At 39.5% G+C, this 18,585-nt stretch overlaps 1 protein-coding gene across 2 annotated transcripts in view; it reads left to right on the forward strand.

The window, feature by feature from the left end:
- Nucleotides 1–18,290, forward strand: part of TRAF5 (TNF receptor associated factor 5) — an 845,712-nt gene extending 827,422 nt beyond the window's left edge. For both annotated transcript variants that reach the window (XM_044089770.1, XM_044089851.1), the window contains one exon: nucleotides 16,645–18,290. In XM_044089770.1, coding sequence (XP_043945705.1) covers nucleotides 16,645–17,225 — 581 coding nt within the window. In that variant the 3' untranslated portion in view covers nucleotides 17,226–18,290. The remainder of the gene's footprint in view (nucleotides 1–16,644) is intronic.
- The last annotated feature ends 295 nt before the right edge of the window (nucleotides 18,291–18,585 follow it).

The raw sequence follows: 18,585 nt of genomic DNA on the forward strand, positions 1-18,585 counted from the left end.
GTGTCTGAACTGAGCATTTTGCCCTGACACTTCAGACACCTCTTAAAACCTGAGGTGCCTTTAGAAGATTTAACTTGTGACTCAGCCATCTTGCAAAGAAATTTATTATTCACTCACTCACACAGACGACAACAGAAGATAGCTTTTTTTTTTTTTTTTAGATAGAGATATAAATATATGTAAAGGGAGGAAAAATACCAACTATGGTAAGCAGAATACCCTAAAAGGGTAAGAGAGGAGTACCAACAATGGTACTTTGACAGAAAAACTACCAGCAGTAGATAGAAAAATGGATAATAAAGGCACTCGTGGTAAACAGAAAAGAGAGGAGTGGGTAGAGAAGAAGTTCACTAGGAGAAATAAATAACCTTATAAAAGGAAATATCAAAGAGAAAACTTACTGAATATTAAACCAAGGCTCGAGAGCGGTTGAATATGTCTGACACACGATGTGGCAAATGAGATCTGAGGTACTTTTGAGAGGAGCATTATGTATAAATGCCTGCCTTAAAAGTTTGGGAGGCACAAGCTGAAATAAATGTCCGAGTCGGTTCTGAGGCTCGGAACCGAGCCCACAGTCAAGGATTACGTGAAGACTGACAACATTAAATCACTGCTTTGCTGTTTCTTCCTCATTGCACTCATCATATTTTTCTTCCAGTACTTTATATTTCTTATTATTTTTAACTGGTAACTTATCCAGCATAGTTCTCCGAAAGAAATTCCATGGTTCATAAACATTTTCCTTCTATTTTTTATAGCATTTCTTGCATCTTCTTTTAATTCCTTCCAGTGATATACCATATAATTCTCTGTAATATTGGTGTATCATATTTTTCTCTTTTCATCAATCTCATTAGTTTTTAACCTTCCATAATTTTATTTTTCTCTCATATTCTTTTCCTTCTATTTTTGTTGTTTTCCTTCCTTCCTTCATATTTCCAGATGTCTTAATAACTTACGTATAACATATCTATATTGCAACTATGTTTCTCTTTCACCTTTAGTATTACCCAGAAAAATGCATAGATGCTAAGTACACTACATTAATTTTTTTAGATTCAAACCTCCTTTTCCTTTTTTATTGCACGTCACCCCTTTTTCACTGGATTCAGTCTTCATCCACAGTTAATATATAATTTTCTCTGCTTTAGCTAGAAACCTGCACACACACCCCTGAATATGTTACTTTTCCTAATATGCAAGTATTTATTTTTTTAAAGGATAGGTTAAAAAATTCCTACCGTTATAACATTTTTATTACTTCCAACATTTTCTACTGTTCTAATACCTTTTCATACTCTCCAAATGTAACTCCTAGTATATTTATTTCCTTTCTAGTAGTATATATTCCACTTCTTTTATTTGTTTCACCAAACTCTTTACTTTTTGCCTTATTTAACTACAACTCCACTTTCTTTAATAATTCTTCCACCTATATCACCACTTGTTCACTTATCTGTTTCTTATTTTTAGCCATAATCACGAAACCATTTTTATATGACAAACAGATTGATATTGTCACTCAGATGTCCTTCAAGGATGCATCTGCAGTCCTTACAAATGGGTTGTCCTGTCGTCAGGCAGCCCTTCGGTCGGCCGGATTCCAAAGTCTGGGTCTGGCCTCGGCTGGTGTCGCACTTCACCCGACGTCATAGCTGCAGTTCTTCGGGTATAAAGGCATCAGCCGACGCCATTTTCCTCAGTCTTTCTTGCCGCGTGGCGCCCGAAGCAGAAGCTGTTCGCAAGTGCCGGTCGGTCAGAACCAGAGATTACTACTACCGAATACTTCTACTACCGAAGACTTCTAAAAAGCTAAGTACCCCATTGGGGACTCTTTCTTGCCTCAGCCGATGTCAGAAAAAGTGAATAACTGTTTAACTTGTGGGAAACAAATACCTCATAAAGATTTCCACTCGTACTGCTTACCTTGTTTAGGCCCAGACCACGACGTAGCAGCTTGTCTAGCCTGTGCTTCTTTTAACCGACGGACGCTTAGACGTCGGTCTGAATTTGCTGAGGAGTTTTTCGGCTCCGATTTCACTTACATTATGCCGTCGGATCCTCCAACTACACAAATATCAAAAAAGCGCAAGGAAAAGGACCGACACTCGTGGTCCGCGGTTTCGGCCGAAACTGCGGTTAAGCCAACTGCGAGTGTCTCGGTTTCAGCTGAAACCGAGCACGCGGTTCTTCCTTCAGCCGAAAACTTACCTCCAGCCGAGGCCTCATCCAACCTGGTGGAATCGGCTTCTGAAATACCACCTCCTGCAGGTTCCCAGGAATTATCTGATACTTTACCCTTGGATATTTCAACCCCTGCACGTGGAGCTGCTAGGCCACCTGCAACCATGTCGATTAAGGCCTTTGCCAGGGCTAAAGCAGCTAAATCTACCAAATCTGTGCCTGCTAAGACCCCCTCTCACAGGCCTAGCTCTACTACACAAATGCTTAGTCTAGCACAGGATCTCATTTCTTTGATCCGGGGATCCCAACCTCACCCAGACAGGGCCTCTCTCCCTCCTCCAGAGAAGAGGCCTCGAGCAGAGCCCCCTGAGCCAGTTTCTACAGATGACTCCTCTGATGATTCAGATAATACAAACCCTCCAGAGGGCCCTTTCTCCCCTTATGAAGACTCTGATGCTGAAGAGTCCATTCCTTCTGCCTCTCCGCCTGAGGAATTTTCCTTTGGGGAAACCTTGCATGCTATGAGGGAACAATTTCAGTGGCAGGGCCAGGATTTTTCAGACTCCAGGAAAAGGCTTAGAACCTTTCTGCATTTACCACAGCATAGGCCTTTAGCCATCCCTCCAGTCCTCTCTGTTGTGGATGATGCATTTAATGATGCTTGTACTGCTCCTGATACACTACCTCCGGCCCCTGCTAAACCCGATAGGTACTACAGGGTCCCGGACACACATCATCACTTGTATAAGGCTCCTTTTGCAGATCCCGAAACTATCTCCCAGGGTCCTAAGGCAGTAGCAGCTACCTCTACAAAGAACCCCCTCCCCTCTGAAAGGGAATCCAGGTCCTTAGAGAGATGGGGTAAAAAAGTTTACACTTCAGCTACTCTTTCAGCTAGGGCCTTGAACTGTCAATTCCATATGATCCAGTATCAAGAATTTATGTTAGACCAGTTAACTAAACAGCTGTCCTCGGATGAACCATTAGACAAAAAGTCTATTCAGGAAATGGTACATAATATACAGCAGGTCAGTAATCATTCCTTAAAATGCGGCTATGATGCACTGGAAGCTTCCTTTAGATCAGCTATGACTGGCACAGTGATCAGAAGACATGCATGGTTAAAAGAGCAGGCCTTACCAGACCATGTCAAATCAAAGCTACTAGATGCTCCCATGGACAAGATCAATTTGTTTGGCTCTCCTGCACAACAGGTGCTGAAGAAGATGGAAGAGAAGGCAAAATCTGTCCAGACAGTGAAAGATTTCTTACAGGTCCAACCTCCGAGGTTTAGCAGGAATTGGCCCTCCAAAAATTGGTCCTTTCCAGACGCCTCCAGAGCTCAGAGAGGCAGGAATAGGCGCTCAAGAGGCAGAGGCCAATCCAGAGGTGCCTACAGGGGACGCCAGTGGCAGGCTAACAACCAGCGAGGTACAGCCACAGATACAGCCACCACCACTACTACAGGACAATCACAGTGACTTGGCTCTGGCACCGCCTACCAGGGAACAACTAGAAGCACCCTTAGGCGGGAAGCTAGCCTTATTTTCAGTAAACTGGCATTACATCACAGGAGACAAGTGGATTTTGCAGACAATAGACCAAGGCTACCGGTTTCACTTCCATACTCTACCAAGGAAGAGAGGAATGCCAAACCTACCTCCAAATCAAAAGGCAGAAGCTCTAAAACAAATAACTCACTTACTAAGAATGAGAGCTGTAGAAAAGGTACCATCTATGGAGCAAGGACAGGGATTTTACTCCAGACTCTTCCTGGTGCCAAGAAAAGAAAACCAATGGAGACCCATTCTCGACCTGTCTGCTTTAAACACATTTCTCATTGTCCCAAAATTCAAAATGCTGACCCTACAGCAGCTTCTTCCCATGTTGGGCAAGGAGTCTTGGCTGGTAACTCTAGATCTCAAGGAGGCATACCTGCACGTCCCCATATGACCAAATTGCAGAAGATACCTCAGATTTCTTGCAGGATCAGAGCATTATCAATTCTCAGCATTGCCCTTTGGCTTATCTACTGCACCCAGAGTGTTCACGAAATGCCTGGCATCAGTAATTGCTCATTGCAGGCTTCAAGGAGTCCAAATCTACCCTTACCTGGATGACTGCCTGTTACAAGCGGAAAACAAAAACAAGTTAACAGAAGACTTGAAAAGGGTCATTTATCTACTGCAAGCTCTGGGATACACAGTCAATATAAAAAAGTCAAGGCTGATACTATCCCAAAGAATAACCTTTTTGGGTGCAGAGCTGGACACATCAAAACAAATGGCATTCCTAACAGTAGAAAAACAGGAGCAACTCCCTCTCTTCTTCTTGGCATTAACAAAACAAAACCAGCTAACAGCAAGAAAAATCCTACAAGCCTTGGGTTACATGGCATCCTGCATAATATTGGTTCCACATGCCAGACTGCATATGAGGAAGTTACAGTGGTACCTAAGGAATTTATGGTCTCAGCACAAGCACAGCCTAGAAACTCTAATTCCAATAATCCCATGCCTGAAGCAAGAATTCCAATGGTGGGCCCAGGCCTGTCAATCAAACAAGGGGCTGCCCTTCCACAGCACTCAATCAGACCAGACAATCACAACGGACGCCTCAGACCTCGGTTGGGGGGCACACATGCTGGACAAGTGCATACAAGGCTTATGGACTCAAGACCAGCTGCACCTACACATAAATCAAAAGGAAATGCTGGCAGTAAAACTGGCAATTCAGGCATGCAGACCATTACTTCGACAAGGTCAACTGCTGATAAGGACAGACAACACCACAGTTATGTGGTACATCAACAAACAGGGAGGCACACATTCGTACCCTCTATGTCGGATGACAATGGACCTCTGGAATGTGGCCCTGAGCTTCAACATTCAATTACAAGCAATTTTTGTGCCAGGAAAAGAAAACATTCTAGCAGACATACTAAGCAAAACTACCACGGATGCCCACGAATGGATGCTGCATCCGGATATCTTCAAAACCATTACAAGACAGTGGGGACTACCAGAGATAGACTTATTTGCATCCCCACGCAATCACCAGCTGAAGAAGTTCTGCACAAGGACGTACCACCCCCTAGCTTGGAAAGTGGACTCCCTATCTTTCAGTTGGAAAAACCTGACAGCATATGCATTCCCACCACTTCCTTTGATGCACAAGGTGCTATTGAAAATCAAAGAGGACCGTCCAAGGATCATCCTGATAGCTCCAGACTGGTCAAGGCAACATTGGTACCCATTACTGAGGAGCATGTCTCGGGAACAAATATGGACCCTGCCTCTAGTTCCCTTACTGTTAACACAGAACAACTACAGCACCCTGCATCCAAACCTGAAAACACTGCAGCTGACTGCCTGGAACATTCCATAGGCCCAAATACACCAAATTTATCCCAAAGGGTTAAAGACATTATCTTGGAGGCTCGCAGACCCTCAACAAGAAAAAATTACTCAGCAAAATGGAAAAGATATCACATTTGGAGTGCTGCAAAGGGAGAAAATGTGTCACTGTTAAACATAGCCAACATCCTGGAATACTTGGCAGAGCTCTTCCACAACGGCCTGTCCTATTCTTCCATTAAGATTCATGCATCAGCTATTTCAGCAGAATATAATTTGGATCCTCCAGTCTTCTCACATCCTCTGCTCAGGCAGTTTCTGAGAGGAATTAAAAATGTAAAACCACCCAGGAAGCCACCATTGCCAGCGTGGGACTTGAACTTTGTGCTAGAAAAATTAACACTCCCCCCTTTTGAACCTGCAGCAACAGCAGATTTACAATACTTATCATGGAAAACTGCTTTCCTGCTTGCAATCACTTCAGCAAGAAGGGTATCTGAGCTACAGGCATTAATGGCAGTACAGCCCTTCCTGATCTTCCATCAAGATAGAGTATCCATGAGAACAAATCCTACTTTTATGCCAAAGGTGGTCTCCAGGGTATCTTTAAATCAAGCTATCCATCTACGTACATTCTTCCCCAACCCACAGAACCGGGGGGAAAGACTGTTGCATATCTTGGATGTACATAGACAACTACGCTACTATCTGGACAGGACCAAGGGCAATAGAAAAACTGACCAACTACTGGTAGCATATGCATCAGGAATGGAAGGAAAAGCAATTTCAAAACAGACAATCTCTAAGTGGATAGGAAATTGCATTAGATTTTGTTACTCCTACCATGGGAAGAAAACTCCAGAAAACATCAGGCCTCACTCTACCAGGGCAACAGCCACTACCACAGCTTTTCTACGAGGAGTGGCTACCAAAGACATTTTAGAGGCTGCTACTTGGAGCTCCGTGCATACATTTGCCAAGCATTATAATCTACCTTTATACTCCAGATCCCGAGCAGGTTTTGCCACTGCTGTTTTGCAAGGGATCTTAACTACACCATAATCTTATTTCTCCTCCTCCCCCAGTTTGGCTATGGTATTCTACCCATTTGTAAGGACTGCAGATGCATCCTTGAAGGACATAGTACAGTTTTGTACCTACCATAAATGTAGATGTCCGATAGGCATGCATCTGCAGTCAGGATTACCCACCCTCCTTCCCCTCTGTGGTACTCCTAGGGTATTTGCCCATCTTGTAGCTAGCTGGGGAATCTATTATGGTGTATTTGTTTGTATATATGTACATACATGCTTATTTTTTGATTGCTCTCTGCTATTTGGAAACATTTGCATTTATCCAAATTTAGCCTTCCTAGAGGGCACCTGGCATCTGGGGCAAGAAACACTGAGGAAAATGGCGTCAGCTGATGCCTTTATACCCGAAGAACTGCAGCTATGACGTCGGGTGAAGTGTGACACCAGCCGAGGCCAGACCCAGACTTTGGAATCCGGCCGACCGAAGGGCTGCCTGACGACAGGACAACCCATTTGTAAGGACTGCAGATGCATGCCTATCGGACATCTACATTTATGGTAGGTACAAAACTGTACTTTTCTCATGTCTATTTTTGTTTCTTTCATTTCTCACATACATGTTTGAATTATTTTATTCATTGCCAGTACAGACACTCTTATGGACAGAGCACTGGCAAGTATATACTAGGTTAGTAATTATTTACATGTTCCATGAGCATTTCATTCCAAAGGTGCAGCTTCCGTAAGTCAAAAAACAAAATACCTTTCCATTTACACTAGGATAGATCAGTTTGCCTTCCTCAAAATTACTCGTCTTCCCCTTGCAGCTCCTAACCCCTGTAATGGCTCATTAGAGCTCCAATACTGCTGCCAACTAAAGGACTTGCAGTCTCTAGGCAGTACATGCTCCGCAGTGTTGTGGTCTGCAGGTACAACATATAGTGCTGTCCCTAGGTAACACCCAAGCTATGAGCCACAGCTACCTCCCTTCCACCCGCATGGGTCACCAGGCAATGGCTGTTCACTCCTATGGCCTACATTCACACTAAGCCTTTTGGAATAGTACACTTTACATTTCCAACAACAAATACATTTTAGCTGGGTTCAGTCGTACTACCACGAGCAATAAATGAAGATGTGTACCCATGGGAGTCAATCAGGCAAAAGCTAAAGCTGTTGAAAGTTGCACCCTTACTACCCTACATACATTCTCTGAATCTTAAGCCTTTGTAGGCCCCAGAACCAGTGGAAATGTACATGCTGTAAGGTGCTTTTCTGGAGGGTTTTTTTTTGCCTTTATGATCCAGTGATAGTTTGAACAAAATTACTGGAAAGAAATGAAAAGAAGTTCAAGGAAGAAACGAGTTTTTGCCCAATGTTCAAAGCTGACACATACCACCCAATATGCTTAGAAGGCAACAGCTTGTAAAGAAAAAAAGCATATCTGCAAATGCAGGCTGCCTCCCTATCCTCCCACAAAATGAAAACAGTCACTTTATGTATAGCCCTGTGCTGTTAGATTCTGAAAGAACAAATGAAGACACTCAGGTTTGATTGTGAAAAATGTCAAAGAAAATTACCACACTGGTCTCAGCCCCCCCCCCCCCCCCCCTGTAAGCTATTGTAAGTGATCTCATTTGCACATGTCTGAGTAGTGCTGGTTTCTGACATGGCATTACTTGTGGATGGCATCCTTCTACTAAGCCTGTTTCAAACTTCCACTGTACAGAATAATTTACTGCCAAGGTCTATGCATATTTAAATAGTTCCATAGACACACACACACACACACACACACACACACACACCCTCTGAAATAAATACAACACCAAATTCAAAAATAAAGCCCTATGGGCAGCATAATAAAAGCAAAAAGAATATTAATTGCATGCAAAAATAAATGTAACTTTCAGAAAGCCAAAAACACTCTTGCTAAACTAAACAAGGAACTCAGGACTGTGATTAAATCAACCTGATATGTGGTAAAAATATAAAGTCAGGTAAAAGTTAACCACAAAGTATTTTTCAGCTGTGCTAGAAATCTCAGAAACAATGACTGGGCACTACAGTGAGCTAATAACAAATAATATCACATACTTGGACCAGAGGATATAGCCAAACCACTGGCCAACTAATTCAGATTGAACTTCACCCCCCCCCCCCAAATCTTCCAATATTCTGACATCAAATACCTACATCTATAACCCCCTCAAATCTCTCAACAATTTCTGAGTTACTACCTAAGGCCAAGAACATGTCTGTTCAGACTGGTTAAAATAGTAGACTGCCTGCCAGTTAGTCTGAAACCTGATATGTCAAACCACCTACAAAGGCTATTCAATACTAATCTCAAAACAGGTTTTGTGCCGGATGAATGAAAGACTGCAATAGACATTCCCTTGCAAGAAGGAGGGACTTCAGTGGGCCCAACATATTCACTATTGTAAAGATATCTTTTTTAATTTTACAGCGTATAGTTAAACGTATAGCATCCATATCCAGGCACATAATTGTTCCCCACTTCTTGACACTCAGTCCAATCACCGAGTATAATGCCCCTTTTGGTATGTACTTGTCCAAACACTTGTCACAAGTGGATGCCATCTAACCCACAAACATTTAGGAATTATTCCAAAACAAACCTTGTACTAATGACTTATACCATGCTACAAACTTCCATCCCCCAAAACCACATGAACTCTGCTGTCAGTATGCAAATTGTTTACAGAAACCCGATACCATCATATAAACAGCTGCACTGAGGTAGCTGTACCCACAAGGAATAAACAGAGAACCAACTCAAATAACAAGCCACCCTGGTGGAATCCCGATATTAACAAGTTGTATAACAAAAGTTGGAAAACCATGGCCAAAACGAGGAAGTGCAATACTCAGCAAGGTGAGAAACCCCTCAAACTAAATAAGCAACTCAGAAATCTTATCAAGCCCACCAAAGCCAAATTTGAGGCAGAAATTTCCTCAAAGACAAAGGATAACCACAAGGCCTTCATCAGCTTTGTTCGCAACCTCAAAGGTAACACAACAGTGTGCTGAACAAATTGTAAATGGAACCACCTAAAAGGAATTGGAGGATACAGCAAACCTACTGGCTGATAAATTTAATCTCAGTTTCACCCCTTCTTCCCCTCAATACCTCTCAGGAGACACCCTCGACCATAACTCCTCTGGCTATCACTAGCGAACAAGTCTTCAATGCACTCTCCAAGCCAAAGAATACTACCTCAATGGTCCCTGATAATATCTTGGGATACTTCTTGGATAGCCTGAAAAATGAACTATCAAGCACTCCAAAATCACTTCAACATTAGCCTACTAATTGGCTTCATGCTTAGTGAATGGAGGACTGCAGTAGTTAATCTTCAGCACAAGGTTTGGCCTTTTAGTGACCCGGATAATTACAAACCGTAAGTCTTACTGGTCTTGTATGTAAAACCATGGAAAGAATTATCATGAATATTTTAAATAAAGGGACAAGGATCCTGTTTTCTTATTTACTTCTACAGTGATTACAGATATTGAAATAAAGTAGTATAAACACTGATTTGCTAATAATACAGTCGCACAATTAAAACAGACAGCACGAGCAGTACACTTCTCTGCCCTTGAAACTCACATTCATTGAAACAGCATGAAAACCCACATTAAAAGTAAATGCATCTGGTAGTGGAAGCTTAAGTTTATCTTTGAGCTGTTTTCAAACCATAAGGTCTTTGCACAGATTTATAGAGACATGCACACATGTATGTGTTCTTTGATTCACCCTCCTGATTTATTAAATTATATTTCTTGTATAATACAGCACCATTTGTTAGAATGGTGTTTTAAATTTGTAGTTATGAACATTCTTCTAGAAGGCAATGAAGCAAAATGTATGAAACAATAATGATAAAACTACCCATTTCTGAAAATTTCAACCATAAAAGACCACTCAAACTTCTGTCATTACAATCCAATATTACTCAATAAGCACAATCTCTGCAGAAGTAAAAGTCATCCAAATAATTCTACATTAAAAAGATTTGTAACTAATAAAGAGATTACTAGTGGCAAATAACTTTACATTTTAATGTTTTATCTACAAATTCAGTGCCTGCTGCCTTTGAAGAATTAATTGCCTGTGTTACATTAAAAAAAGGTAAGCTGGTAATATTGCAGTAGGGAATGACTGACAAACCAACAAGTTCATAGTTAGTAGGCATCTTATACAAAGGAGTCCACATTCAGGAGTGTAGAACCCCTATACCCCCTTTAATATGCACCAAATAATTGGCAATCAAAATGGCACTGCAGTATCAGCAGTCCATATATATGGTGTGAGAGTAGAATCCATAGTCTTCTGCACCAAAGGCAAGTATGCTACTAACACTGCTTTCAAATTCTACAGTACAAACAGTGACTGCCATTTGATAAAACAGCTGCACATTGAAAACAGACTTAGCATGAGCAACGTTAAACTTTTCTTCCCTTGAAACTCATAATTTCATGAAAATGCAGTGAAACTCATAGTCCATTGAAAATGCACTGAAACTCATAATTCCCTGAAAATGTACTGAAACTCAAACTCACAATTCTGTTGGCAGTTTGGTAGTTGATATGGAGGATTCAGGCTCTTGTTTTCTATAACTAAATTACAGGGTCAAGCCTGATCAAGTTAATTGACTAACCTGCCCTCCCCTTAACTAGAGCATTACACACTATACCTATCAACCTCTTAGCATAAGAAATCTGGACAAAGCCTAAAATAGGGACAGATTTTAAATATTGCTCATACAGACTTAGAAATTTGCTGGAATAACAGCATTTGTCTTAGCATGCATTTTCTAAAGGAAATGAAGTAAAACTCAAATGTATGACATTTATTTATTTCAGTCCTCCGTGATTTGCCAGAAATCCACAAATATTGATGAATAGGCCAAATGTATGAGGGAAAAATCAGGGCATTCTGCAAAAATCTGGACAGTTGAGAGGTACGCATATCTGTCAATCTTCTAGTGCAAGAAATCTGGACCAAGCCTGAAATAATGGATACACAATGGCCAAAAATAGGGATAATGCCTCAACTTTTTCAAGCAAGAAATCTGGACAAGGCTAGTAGTAAGGGTGTCAAAGGCCCAAAACTAGAGAAACTTGTTAAATATTGCCCTTACAGACCTAGAAAGTTGAAATAATTGCAGGTTTTGCATTAACATGGATTTTCCAAAGCATATGGAGTTTGAAATTCAAATTTCTGCCATCTTTTTCTCATTTCAGTCCTCAACAGTTAGGCAGTAATTTGCAAGAAAAACACCAGTTTTAGGAGAAATGGAACAAAAATCTGAGGCACATATCTGGACACGCTGTGAAAATTTGGAGAGTTGAGAGGTATGATAGGGATAGATTTTAAATATTGCTCTTTTTAACTAAGAAAGTTGCTAGAATAACAGGATGTGTACTAGAATGTATTTTCTGAAGGATATGAATATGTGGATCATTATTTAGTGACTTCAGTCCTCCGTGATTTGACAGAAAACCACAAATTTTATGAGAAATAGACCAGAAGTATAAGGCTAAATCTGGATAGTTTAGAGGTATGTTAAACGCACACAGACACACCTACCTTCTGACACATACGAACAGTCACCCTCTTTCATGCACAAATGGCTAGTTAACATTCCATACACATAGCTACTCTCTCATATAGCAACACACACTCCTTCTCTTTTATACAGCAACAAACTGCTACTTTAAATTCCACACACACACACACTACCTCACACAGTGACTAACACACACACACATGCTCTTTATCACTCATTCAAACAGAATGACTAGTTCAAATGTTATATATATATATATATATATATATATATATATATATATATATATATATATATATACATATACACACACACACACACACACACACCAAAATGAACGGAACCGCTAGAATAAATGTGTGTGTGTGCATGTATATATATTTATATATATATATATATATATATATATATATATATATATGTATATATATATATATATATATATATATATATATATATATATATATATACATACATACACACACACACACACACACACACACACACACACACACACACACACACACACACACACACCATTCATTTACTTACCTTCTCTATAAACGGAACAGCTATTTTAAATTGTGAGTGTAAATGCAAAATAAGTTTACATCCGCGTTAGCATGTATGCAGACTGTCCTTGATGGAGAAGACACCGCTTTAGCTTTTTCTTCTAGATCCTAGTCCCTGCCTTGTGCTACCCCCTCCACGCAAACACTGTGTTGAAATACATACAGTAAGTAGGCCTCCCGACGTCCCTGCTACCAGCACATCCAATATTCTTATCTCTTCACTTTAAAAAAAATTCCTATTCCTGTACATGTCACTCCCCACTGACATATAATCTTTTTTTTTTTTTTTTTTTTTTTTTTTTTTTTTTTAACCTCATATTACCTCAGTTATTTTCCTTTTCTTCTTCTTCCTTCATGCATCTCGAATCTAAGAAACCTATAACATTCATAATTACTTTTTCACACCATTCAGTCACTACCATATTTCTAACGTCATGTTGAATGCTGTTTACATTTAGTGCCAATGTTCCTAAGTCAACTCTTCCTTTTTTGCAGCTTTCTTATTTCCATTTATTTTTATTTTTATTTTCCTTCTCTACATCTCCCCAGTTAATTTAATGTCAGTTTCTTCTTGTTCTTCTCATGTCTCAAAACTCATTCTTCCCCTTCTTCACTTTCTAGTGCTGCATATCTGTTTTTATCTTGCACTGTAATATGTTCTAATTATAAAACATTTATCTCACTCCTATCATCCTTCTTCATACTAGATACATTTTCTTCTTCAGTTATCTCCCCACAACACTTTCTCCATCAGTATCTTCAGTTTTATTATCCTCAGATTGTCTTTATTCTGAAATAGTTTCTTCTAAGTTTCCATTTTTTGTCAGAAATGACCATATTCAATGTATTTCTACACTTAGGCCTATGATTATTTTATGGTATATGTCCCTCCCCCACATTGACTACATCTTCTTTTATTATAGTCTTGTACCAAGTGCTTCTCATCGCCTCAAAAAATAAAAAAAATACACATACTTTAAGTTGGCCAAAATACTTTGCTGTTCCCTGTTTCCCATTGCCAGTTATAACATTTGAAATATGCTATTTTTTTGCTCATGTACCCATACCTCCCATCCCCTCTAAACATTTATTTCATCATATATTTTTTAAACTCTTGCACCTTATTACAAACAAACAGAAAAAAGTCTTTAACGCAAGTTCCTCTATGTCGGATGTTCTGAACTGCAAATTCGTTTTCTTCTTTAACTGCTGTCCCAAGTTCTGAAAAATATAGTCCTTCCATGGTGCAAATGAGCTCTTTTGTTCCATTTCATAAATTTGTCAAAGTAAACGTTTCAAAATTAACTTCACAAACGTTTTCTCTTCCTAAGTGTATTAATACTATTATGTCCTGTACTTTAAACCTCGCTTCATATTTGTTAGTAATGCCTCTCTTTGTTGTTTTGATTCTTAACACTAGTCTTCTCTTACGGTTTTGTTATACTTGCAGCATTCTTTCTGTTCTTCCTGCTTCAGTCACAGCACTCTTATTTCCTTTGTTTACCATTTCTGCATACGTAGAAGTTGTTTTTTTTTTTTTTTTTTTGTTTTTTTTTTACTGCTCAGAACAGCCTCTATTGCAGGGATATGCCTTTAAAACCAGCTACTACACTGACCAAGCATACCCCCAAACTACTGTTAGAACCTTCTGATAATCCATTTTTTTTTTCCTGATTCATCTGACAGCATCTCCTCTCTCAACTTACCTAACGCTCTAACTACCATAGTACTCCAACTTGCGACCTAATCAGCATTTGGCACAGCTTGATCCATCATCTAGCAACATAGGAGTTTCCAGACCTCCATCCTCTAACTTTCTAGTAGTAATCTCCTCTACTACTGAATCTGTTGCATTTCAATAGTCTTCAACACTCCATTCTGCTGTTTTCTCCTTTCCTCCTCCATCTTGGACTTCTCCAAGCACTAGTGATAGCCCTCTGGTGCCCCCTATTGCTAACAGTAGGAGCCTTTTTGGTGCCCTAGCCAGAAGTCCCCTAGTCAGTATAAACGGGTCAATATTAAATCAGCGAATGTAAGTGAAAGCTTACAATCCCGAACATTCGGAACAGTGATTTTTTTTCCCAGGGAAAAAAAATCGCTGTTCCAAAACAAAGCAAAAAAAAATAACAACTTTAAAAAAATACATAAAGTGGGGGGCTGTGCCCCCCACACCTCCACTGCTTAAATATACCAACTCCAGATCGCACTACAGTGGGGAAAGGGGCAAACACACGGGGAAGGCCAAGCAATTTCTTTCCCAGGGGAAAGAAATTGCTGTTTTGAGCATTCACGCTTTAGTGCGTTCACTCTTTGTGCCGACGAAGAGGCATTCGATTAAAAGCCTCTTCACTGTTCTAATATAGACCTGTATAAACACTACCTTCAGGTCTTGAAAAAAATAGGTCACATTCAAGCCTAGTGAGATTAACCCTGTCAACAAAAGATAAGGAAATAAATAATGAAATTAAATAAAATAAATGTTCCCCTTAAACAAACTGAGAGACTTACTCATGTCAAAAATAGGAAGGATTCTGTGAGTTGCCAGGTAAAATAGACCAAATGTCAAGTTTGATGCTTCCTGTTCAGCATACAGCATAGAGCTGCCATATGCAGACTACTTATGAAACAAACAAAACTTTTCAGAAAGTGCAGTTTACAAAAGTATCTATAAAATTTAAACTGGAAAGGATCTTTAGTGATGTTTCACTTGAAAAACTACATGGAAACCTACCTTCTTGTTTTGATGGAAGAACAAGGAAAATTCTCACTTCTTTGCTGGCAGTCATAAAGAATTAGATGAGTGGTAGGCAGCTTTACCAAAAAGCAGTGAAATCAAAGAATTTATTCAGATTCAGAGAATTCACAGCATCCTATGGATAGCTTCAGAAAAAGCAACTGAAAGACTGCCTTACTAAGAAGGCAGCTTCCACCCTTGAGCTTCTAAAACCAGTTGATGAAAGAGTATGGTATTTTTTTTTCTTCAAGGAGAGAGTAGTAGAACATTGTCTGCAATTGCTTTGTTTGGAACTTTTAACAGAAGTATCCCTTCTGTAGGAGACTTTTATTGCAGCATGTTTTCCACATGCTTTGTGACAGCTTTGCATAATTTTGTTGGGCTTTGTAGCAATGCCTTTCTGGCATCAGCTGTGTACTTTTCTCACAGTGCAAGATTCATCAGTGCAGAGTCTGGCAATGCTGACAAGTTTAAAAAAAATGATACTTACCATGTTAAGGACAGAATCTTTCAGCTGAGGCTGATTTAGCTGAGATTTTACTTTTCCCAAAATGTGGAACTTTGAAGTTAGAAAACATCTGGAGATGCATCCTCCTCCCCCCCCCCCCCCGTAAAACAATGCTTTTGTTTTTTGTTGTACTTTTGATTGTTCAGTGTCTTCTGTGTCAGTAAATTACGTTCTGGCACAGTAATTTTCAGAGAGTAACCATATATTTGCCATACAGTGCCTTCTGAAAGTTTTAAGTTCTTAATTCCTCCTACCTGTTTTTGTTACATGCATTTTCTGGGCATCCTTGAAGGTAGTGTTGCGTTAAGAATTACTCATATTTTAGATGTGTGAAGAAAGAACTGGATGGCTCACAGAGGCAGCACTCTGTATGGTAACATTGCTCAACAAGTCATTTTGGTAGTCCCTCCAGAGAATAGATGTTGGACAAAAATACATAGCACTTGTGTATCTGTTATGGTTTAAGTGTATCATATAACTTGTACTTTGGTGTCACAGGAAGTAGTAGAATGCATAGTAAAGACTGATATAAACAAAACAAATTTATACAGTTTATACATAACATGCTGGAATACAGGTATGCATTCCATGTCCATAAGTACAAAAAATAAAAAAATCTGTAATATTTACTTTTTAAAAAAATTACTTTTTTTCAGCTTCTCTGCACCATCAGTTGAAAAAGCATGAGGATGCTGTTAATTCTCATAACCTGCAGCTTGGTCAAAATCAAGACAGATTTAAGCTCATAGAAAATGTTTCATATAATGGCAAATTGATATGGAAAATTACAGAATACAAAAGAAGGAAACAAGAAGCAATCGAGGGACGTACAGTATCTGTATTTAGCCAGCCATTTTATACCAGTCGCTGTGGATATAAACTGTGTGCCAGAGCTTACCTGAATGGTGACGGCACAGGAAAGGGCAGCCATTTGTCACTATTTTTTGTGGTTATGAGAGGCGACTATGACTCACTTTTGCAGTGGCCCTTCAAGCAGAAAGTTACTCTAATGCTCTTGGATCAAAGCGGGAAAAGAAATCATTTTACAGAAATCTTCAAAGCAGACCCAAACAGTGCTAGCTTCAAAAGACCTGTTACAGAATGGAATATTGCTAGTGGATGTCCAAAATTCATTTCACACACACAGCTAGAAACTGAAAAAAATGCCTTGTATATAAATGATGACACTTTATTCATTAAAATTGTTGTTGATATAAGTGACCTTGAAGAACTATAAACAAGGCATAATGAGAAGAACTTGATATTTTGGGAACCTCTGTTGTTTTAGTTACAAAGGAGGCTTTGCTTGCATGTACAGTGCTATCCATAGCACTGAATTTCAACTGACATACAAATGGATATGTAGTTGACTGCGTGGTGGTTTCCCTTCCTTTGCTTCATTAAGCAACCATTTTTTTTAAGATTCCATTTTGTTTCTGCTCATCTTCACATTATTTTTAATTATTTGTTTCAGATGTCAAAGTTATTCCTGTATTTCTGGTTTTACTGGTAAATATGTGAATCTAGCTAAAACAGCATTTTATAAACACAATAAGGGTTTTGAACTCACGGAAAAGGGCAGCTATAGGAGCACTTCTTAAATATGTGCTTTATTAATGAAAAAGAAGAGGCAGCTGTGATATAGTAATAATGCAGTCTTTTTCTGCATCATTTATTTTAAAATGAGTGTGATAAGTTATACATGTGTAAAAGATGTTTTGGATGTGATAGGATCATTGCAATCTCTAGCTAGGATGTACATGTTGCACATTTGAGTATATGCTGCTTTATTAATATAAAATAATCATATTCAAAGAAAATTATTTATTTTCCACCTCATTCTCAAACATGCCAAGACATTTGGAATTGGGTAAGTTAAGCATATTTTCTATACTGCTACACTGTATGTATGTATGTTTGAAATTCTGCTTGTCATGCCAGTGTCCCAAGTCTGGAAAAGGATGTGGATTATGGAAGGCACATGGAATATGGAAGGATTTAATGACTGCTACCCTGGCCCCTCCCCCCAGAGAGGGCTAGGGCACTTGACTGTGCATCTGGACACCTGAACCAAAAGTACCAATGTCGTGCCTTTTAGTTGGAGGTTAGCTATACAGCTTTGCTGCTTGCTATGCATCAACAGCGTTGCTACTTGCTATGCCCCATAGAAGGATAAAATCTGGTTCTTTCACGGATTCATTCACACACACACAAACACCCTAATATCCAGTTACCTAGAATGTAGAAGAGGCAACAGGGTGAGACACTGATTACTGGAGATTTCTACTGCAGAAGGAGGAGACAGATAAATGCCCACTGGAAAAAAAAAAAGACTTCTGCTGCATCTTATCATTCCTGTATAGGTTGCAGATCTCAGAAGGTTACTTGATACAAGGCGGACACTCACCAGTTTACATGCTGTTGCACCATGCCTACTGTTTAACCTTCTTGGTGTGTAAAAGAAAAAAAGTTGATATAGTTATACTCTGGTAGTAATATTATAGATTGCTCTTCCTGCAGTATCCACCTGAAGCAGTCACCCTTTACTTTTGGGGGGATGGATATTTTTAGCTTTGCACAACTATTAGCTGCTCCCA

Source organism: Protopterus annectens, chromosome 1.part0 (assembly GCF_019279795.1).
Source record: "Protopterus annectens isolate FY-2018-M chromosome 1.part0, PAN1.0, whole genome shotgun sequence".
Lineage (NCBI taxonomy): Eukaryota > Metazoa > Chordata > Ceratodontiformes > Protopteridae > Protopterus > Protopterus annectens.